The 8,166-nt window shown below is 46.4% G+C and overlaps 1 protein-coding gene across 4 annotated transcripts in view; it reads right to left on the reverse strand.

Annotated features, from left to right (window-relative positions):
• ABCC5 (ATP binding cassette subfamily C member 5) overlaps positions 1 to 7,313 on the reverse strand; it is a 68,449-nt gene extending 61,136 nt beyond the window's left edge. For 2 of the 4 annotated variants that reach the window (XM_071566064.1, XM_071566060.1), the window contains exons 1-2: positions 7,238 to 7,313; positions 5,958 to 6,132 (exon numbers count right to left, since the gene is read on the reverse strand). In XM_071566064.1, coding sequence (XP_071422165.1) covers positions 5,958 to 6,086 — 129 coding nt within the window. In that variant the 5' untranslated portion in view covers positions 6,087 to 6,132; positions 7,238 to 7,313. Of the gene's footprint in view, positions 1 to 5,957; positions 6,133 to 6,590; positions 6,700 to 7,237 lie in introns of those variants that run through there. The other 2 variants (XM_071566059.1, XM_071566061.1) reach the window with 2 other exon arrangements.
• Positions 7,314 to 8,166: the final 853 nt, after the last annotated feature.

Consider the following 8,166-nt stretch of genomic DNA (forward strand, 5'->3'; position numbering starts at 1 on the left):
GTAAACTCAAACTAAACACTTCAGGGCTCTCAACACACTGACTTTGAAATTCTTTAACCTTAGCCCTCAAAAAAACTGAAACATACCTTTTGTTTGTGGAACAGCCTGTTTGCAGTATGTGGTTCAGACCACAACTGACTATTCCTTATTACCAGGATATGAATGTTCAGAAAGTAGTAATAACAATCTCAGTGTCTCAAGGCATCAGAACTCTCTGAAGATAAGTGAGTTTTGACTCATTTCAAGTTAAGTTCTCTGTAGTTTGTGATAGATGCATTTAATACTTCTGGCAGCTCTTAGAACTGTACACTGCATTTCTGAAACAGCCACAGGGCAGAATGCCTCCAGCACTAAAATGGAACATTGCAAGGGAAAAGATACTTCAAGATTTCCTTCACTGATGGCTACTCTGCTCTTGCACACTTTTGGTTATGAGTAGCCTGATTTAGAAATCTGCTTTGAACAGCAACCAAAAGTAGTCAAAGACAATACCAAGTGGTCAGATCTGAGGTTTTATCATTTGGCTAAGCCTTAAAAGGAAGATGACTGGTGCACTAAGGAAGGCAATCAAGCTCCAGTGGAAGCTGTGAATTATCAAGAACATCAGTATTCCTCTAGAGAATGTCTCTGTCCAGTCAAGGATTTCAACCTTTTTGTTCCTGCTATTACATGGAAGGTTTCTCTGATACTATAAACCCCCCTCCAACTTTCAGGTAAACTTTTGATACACAACTGGCTGTGGATATGCTTATTTTTCAGATGGTGACATGTACATACAGACATAGAAGACAAGGCAAATATATTCCCTCTCCAGTGTGGTTAAAGAGTCATCCTGAAACATTCACCAAACAAGTCCAGGATTTTCTGTCAAGTGGTCTTTGACAGAGCCACCTGATTCTCTGAATAGCTCTGTTAGTGAGTGCTTTATTAGCAGGACTTCAATGGTAAAACAACTTGACAGAACACAATTGTAACCAGTACACTCAGTTCTTTGAGGACATCATGGAATTAATGCATCCTTACAAAGTACCACGAATTTTGCTTCTGAACATAGTCTAATTGTGTTCAAAGTTTTCAAAGATAATAGAACTGTTGACAAGACAGATTCTAAAGTTTTGCTTGCATTTGACTTGAAAAATTAAAAAAAAGTTCTGTGTTTACTTGGTTATGAAAATATGGAATCTTCTGGGAAAATGCAGACATCCAGCAGCTTCAGCTACAAATAAAGATTTATAGCTAAGCTGCCCAGGGCTGTTTTAAGCATGGAGTACAAAGGCAGTACCCAGGCTACAGTCACACTCCTATTTCTAAAACTGTTGTTCAGCACAGTTGATTCAGACACTTCAGAGAGGTTGAGGCAGAATTGATCTTACTATTAAACACGCAGTGATAAATCACTTCAAAGCTATCAGTGCTTGAAGGATTTACATCAACTCCAACATGTTCTGATCATATTCCCTGCTGTCTTTGGCAAAAGATGTCAGAGACAAACCTGAAAAACAAGAGATCAAGGTGAGCACAAGAGTATTAGTAGGGCTTCTGATAGCTAAAGTTAGCAACACATTTTCCCAGCATGTCTGAAGTCGTGTCTGCAGTTTCACACTGTCCAGTGCCTGGAAATACAGCAATTTGCACTTGAGGTTTACCAGAGATGCAGTCATTGTTCTTCAGCAGCAGGAACCTAATCCTGAGCAGTACATCCAGTCAGAGCAATTACAGCTTGGAGTACAATTTGCAAATTAGTACCCTAGCATCATTAACTTAGGGACTCAAATTCCAGGAATTGAGTTCTCATAAGCATTGTGTATCACGAGAACAACCTGCTTCTATGTGAATCTCCATTGTGAGCGTAATGGAGTAGGAAGCAAAATCCTCACTTGCCTGATGTTCCATCAAATAAACACAAAATCCACACCTGAGAAGAGCCTATTCTGAAATCACTTTGAGAACAAATTACTTCTCTTCCTCATTTGCCATTTTAAAGTGCATTTCATGGACATAATGGGGTGGGGCCTCCTCAGGACACATTGCTCCTATAACAAAAACTATATACAATTCCTTCAGGTACAGCTTGAAGGGCACACACACATTCTGAGAACAGAAAGTTCTAAAGGTATAAGTAGAAATCAATACTTCAAAAGCATCCCTCAATTATTCACTGGCCATGTAACAGCTTCTTATAGAAGAAGACAACTGACTACAGTGCTACCAGGCAGCAAGTGCACCTACAAGTTATCATCATCCAGCCATGCCCCCACATAAATAAATCCAATTAGTAGGGTACTATGCACTGGGAACACATAATTAAGACCCTGTTTTGTAAGGTACATTAAGGTCTCGAAAGACTTAAAATTGAATTGTTACAAGAACACACTGCAGACACTTATTCGTGAGGTGAATGTATGTATTCACAAGTTGAATAAATCTTTTCTTGATTTCAGTCCTAGAGTGCTTATTTCAGAGGTCCATATTTCTATAGCAACATTCCCATTAAGCACCAGGAAATGTTGGATTAAACCCACTTACACTGCAGAATAATTTCAATTATGATTCCAGGAGGCCTATTCGAAAAGCTCCTGTCTTTCAAAGAAGTGATCTTTCAAGCTGTGACCAAGCAGTATTTAAGCTTCCAAGGAAAAAATTACAAGTCCTTTTTCGTTACTGTCATGAACACACAGTACAGCATCATTTCAGCAGGAAATAAACACAATATAGAGGTTCCAGGACAGAAAATGCAAAGTTCAATATAACCTTTACACAATGCAGAGAGACATACAAAAAGGCTCTGGGACCTCAGTTTAAGAGTAAAACAGGTCTTTCACCCGTAAAGATCATGATCAGAAACCCAACTAAACATGTCTGCTTCAAGTTAAGAAGGATGCAGAAAAATGCGGCAATACAGGCAACAAAAAAACCCCAATGAGTCATGTTATTATTGATCAGCCAAATGTACCTGTAGCCCTGCCAGAAGTGGTCATCACCACAGGCCATGAACCATTGTCCATTGACCATTGTCCTTGACCACCGTCCTCAGCGGACACAGAATTCTACCTCACTGCAGGAGGTACCGGTGCAACATGTTAGCAAGAAGTCCACCTCAGGCACTGTTAAGCCTCCTGCAAAACAGTCCCAAACCCACATCCCACACAGATCTGAAGTTAGTGATGAAGTAACAGCCTTAATCTCCTTGCAGCTTGTGCCTGGCAATAGAGATCATGCTAACAGCTTTGTCATTTTCTGGTCAAGCCAGTTCAAAACCTGAGCCAGGTTTTCTACAAAAAAAAATTGAGGGTCAAAACATCTCTACTGATGGTACACTGGACTCTGTTGTCCAAATGACAAAGTTCTGCTACAGCTTTATTCCTCTGTCTGAACTGCTGTGGTCCTACCCTTCCTCATCACATCAGCCTCACCGGTGTTCTGTCACCAGCTGTGCCAAGTAAGGCCACTAACCCGATCCAGGTTCCACAAAAGATATAGCAAAGGACAGACCCTTCTCTTCCCTCGAAATACCATTTTCTTAACAGCTTCCACCCTTTTGTTACAGGCAGAGGGCAAGTACTGACCAAACACATCAAGCTCAGCCTTATGAAAGGGAAGTCTTTGCTCTTCCCTGCTACAAAAAATAGGAAGCATCCCAACACTGATAAGCCCAGTACTCTGTTGAAACCAGAGTTTGTTTCAACTAGAAAGGAAGAAACTCAGTAGACAAACATGAATGTTTAACTTAGATAAGGTGTTAACAAATACAGTTCCTTTTACTTAACCTCAGTATTCTGCAAGGGAACAGCATTTAATCTCACTGACATGCAGAAACAAATTCAGAGCTGTGTGTGTTTATGGACTGTATATACCCAAGCTGCAAGGCTAAGAAAACAGAAAGGGAACCACTATCTGAGCTAGAAATTATCTCAAACCTGGCACACTGAATGAGATAACCATCAAGTAAAGTGAGCAACCTATCAGAAGCAGAGAAGCCAGATAAGTTCATTCCTCTACTCAAAGAGACCAAACCAGATAAAGCTCAAGGTATGAACACAGGTAAGACATTTCCTTGGATCAGTAAGCACAAATTTTAGAGAACTCTTGCTTTGCAATCCAATTACCTGGGTCTAAGATCCTGTAGTCAGAGGCAGCATATAAAATGGTAGAGGTAGAAGGGTGAACAAGACTACAGCAATGGAGTTAAGCTGAACTGAAGCTTTCTCAGAGATTTTCATCCCAGGCAGTACAGACATGCAGGACTTGGCTTACTTTCAGTCTTCAGAAAAAAATCAAAGTCTGCTGGTTTCATGACTTTATTGCAATAAAAGGTTTAGAGGCAAGATAAGAATGTTTTCTTTTAAAAGTTAAACACTGATTAGATGATACAGACCAATAGGGATAGGTAACATGCCATGATTACTGCTGAACTCCACTGCCACTGGTCAGGAAACAAAGCTGCCCACCAATGGCATCACTGTTGTCACCAGTAATTTGGCAGAGCACATTTGCTACTGGACAGGGCAGGGTGAATGGCAAGCCCGTGACATCAACATAATAAACGCTGCTAAAAGGCTGCACCACTGAGCCTCCGGAGGGCTCCTGGCTCTGCATCAGTGCCTGCTCTAATGCAATCAGACACCACCTTCCTCAGAACACCGTCAGCAGCAGTCTGCTGAGTCATAGAGCCTGTGGGGACACCGGAGCTGCAGGGCCTGCGAGCGCTCACTGCACTCCAACTGCTGCAGAGCTGCTCACTCCCCTCGCAGAGAACAGCAGTGCAGCACCACAAACCTGGCAAAACCCTGACGTGAAACCCAGTCAAACACGGTAAGCCTGAGCTGAAGTACACAGTAATCCAGCATCTTGTACAACCCAGCAAAGCTCAAGCCATTTTAAGTAATCATAATTCTTCCATACAGATACAGTGAGTTCCCCTATTTCCAACCCTCCCACACCCATATTGCCACAAGCAATCTAGATGGAATGACCAGCAACACATCTGCAAGGATCTTGTCACTGCAAAAATCAGGCATGGGTAGGATTACAGTGTATATAACCCAATCTCTCTGTGTGTGCATATATAGCTATCTCTATATATTTATATATATTTATCTGTCAGTCCTGAGACTATTCAAGAAAAGTTAAGAACAGAATATCCGAAAAAAGAGTATTTCAGTGCCAGCAATCAGAGCAGCTACTATCTTTAACCTCCTGCAACTGGCACAGATTATTCATTTCAGACCATATCTGTCACCAGCATGAGTGTTTCCATTCATCTGAGCTTTGCTTTTTCCCCCCTGTAACACTTGGCATATGCACTCTTTACAGTGAAAATAAGCTCTAAAAATTAGAAGCTCAGAACAATGACAGGCTAACTCTAAGCCAGTGGTTATTTCAAACCCCAGCTCTCAAAATAAACAGTATTATGGCAGCACCTCACCGTGTTAAATATACAGATGCATAAAAAAAAGTGATCAATACTAATTACTTCCATCTGAGGGAAAAAGTAAAAGTCATGCTACTAGAGCAAGCTAGACATCTGCTTTAGAAAATTAATCCCTGAGAAAACCATGACATGATTAAGAGCTTTTTCAGCTGCCAGCACTGAGTGGTGCATGATTTTTGCAGAGTTCTTCACTCCTCTTGCTTGGTTGAAATGATTCTAAAATACAAAGGCTTAAAACGTTTTCTTGATTACATCAATATCTGAATACTAGGAAAAAAGTATGTTTTATTCAAATGTTACTGAAAAGCCACATTTAAAAGTGAAAAATGCTCAATAGGTCCTCTGATCTGCTACTAAAATAACTACAGTACCCCCTGGAATGACCTCTTCCACACAAAAGGCAATATTCATTATTGACCTTCAATGCAGTGAACCACCATACAGCTGGCACAGCAACAAGGCTGCTGCATGTAATTTGGTAAACATAAAGACTGCAAAACAAACAAGGGAAAAAAAAGAAACTGACCTTATGTTTAGAATGCTGAAAATTTGACTCTTCCTGCTCTTCATGCTGCACTGAGTCAGCTCTCTCCCTCACACTCCTATACCCAGGACTGGGTATAATGTACTCTTTTCCTATGTCGATGTCTTTCATCTTCTGTAAATGCCAGGGTTTACACGTGTATTTTCACTTCAAATATCTGAAAAATAATTAAATTCCACTTCATTACATGCCATCCCCAACACACCAGTTACTTTTAGTCATCTATTTTAAGGTTTGAAAGAAAAAAATCAGTAAGCAATTGTAAAAGAGTTATATTACAACAGGACTGTAATAACGTGACTCTGGAAGTCCACACAAGACTAACATCTCGTGAACTAGTTTAAACATACCCTGAGGTAACCAGATAGTACAATGATCCTCAATGCACTAGAGTGCTGTCATCCTTCCTCTCTCAGATCTTCAAAACACAATTATGCAATCTGACAGAATAAAGTAATAGCTACAGCATTTACTTGAAACCCTGAGAAACTTGTAAGACCAAATCCCCAAAATCTTTTGTTAGTGTCAGAAGTTGCATATACCAAATATCAGAACAAAGTTTTGCAAAACCAATTTCTCTAGAGGTACCACTTGATAAAAATAGTCATTACTCACACTCCTGAGAAAAATGCCTCCCTTCTCCATAGCCCTGCTCACTCCATAGGCTTGAGCTACCACTGAGCAGGACACGCACAGGAATGAGTCACACCTTCAGCCTGCAGGTTTCCACGCATTCTATCAAACTGCACTGTAAGGTCAGGGGCAGATTCAGAGTCCCGAAAACAAAATCACGGCCCAGAGCGAGACTCTGTTTTATAACTCCGCTTCACTGCATTTCGCCCCCCTCCTTAGCCCGCGGCGGGGGCAGAACGCCGGACTGCGCTCCCGGCTCGGGCGGCACCCGCAGCCCCGCGGGGGGCACGGCGGGGCCGAGCGGGCCAGCCCGGCCGAGAACGCGGCACCCGCGGGCTCCGCGCCCCTCCCGGGGATGCGGGACAGCCCCCCGGGCCGGGCATCCTCTCCCCTATCACCTCACCTCACCTCACCGGCGTGAACACGAGAGCCCGCCCGCCTCGCCCGGGGCAGAGCCCCCCGTTTGCGGCCGGGGCGGGACGGACCGCGGCGTGAGGGCCAACTGCGCAGCCCCTCCACCGGCGGCGAGGTGAGGGGGCTGCGAGCCCGCTTTCCTGACAGCGGAGAGGGCGACACAGCCGCGGGCTCGCCACGCAAAGGGCCGCTCCCTCCCCGCCAGCCCCGCTCACCTCCGCCCGCCGGCGGCACCGCTGCGGCTTCCCCGCTCCGCGGCCGCGAACCCAAACAACGCCGCTTATAGCGGTTCCGGCGTCCCCACTGCGCCTGCGGGCGGGCGCTGCGGCGGCCGCTCCTTCCCGACGCCGCACGGGAGATGTAGTCCGTGCCCCGGTACCGCCCGCCCGCCGCATGCGGATTGAGAACTACGTTTCCCAGAAGGCCTCGCGCGGGTCGGCTCCGTTCGGCCGCGCCCCCGTTCCGGCGCGCCCCGCCCAGCCCGGTCCCGCCGCTCCTGCCGCAGCGTGGGGGGTCTGGAAGGTTCCCCGCCCGCCGGGGCCGCGCCAGGGCACCGCTCCCCGCGCCGCATCCACCCCGCCCCGCATCTCACCGCGCCCCGCATCTCACCGCGCCGCTCGGCAGGGCGGCAGCGCGGTGCAGGGCATTGCGGTGCGGTGCAGCACAACGCAGTGCCGTGCCGTGCCGTGCCGTACCGGGCGGTACCGGGCGGTGCGGGAAGGACGGGGCCGCTACGGTTGGGAAGGGGCGGGGCCCGCTCTGTTGCTCCGGTCGCGGAGCCCGGAGAAGGTCGCGGGCTCCCCCGTCTCTCCGCAGGGAGCTGCCCGTTTTGCAGCGCCGGTGCCGGCGGGCAGGGCAGGAGCGGGGCCCGGGGCCCCACGTCCCCTTCGGGGCGCGGGTCGCACCCGCCTGTCGCTCGCTGCCGGTTATCGCAGCTCCTCGGCTGGGGAAAGTGCAGCCCTTATCTGGGGCTTAACCTCGGCTCAGCCGGGCCAGCACAGCCGGCTCCTGTGCGCGCTGTGCTTCCCAAAGAGCCGGGCTCGGAGCAAGACTTGATTTCCTTGCCAAACCCTTGCTGTTTCCCTTCAGCTCCCATTCGGACCAGCTAAGGGGACGGTGAACTTGCCCACTGAAAGGGCTGGAG

This window comes from Pithys albifrons, chromosome 11, assembly GCF_047495875.1.
Source record: "Pithys albifrons albifrons isolate INPA30051 chromosome 11, PitAlb_v1, whole genome shotgun sequence".
NCBI classification, from domain to species: domain Eukaryota; kingdom Metazoa; phylum Chordata; class Aves; order Passeriformes; family Thamnophilidae; genus Pithys; species Pithys albifrons.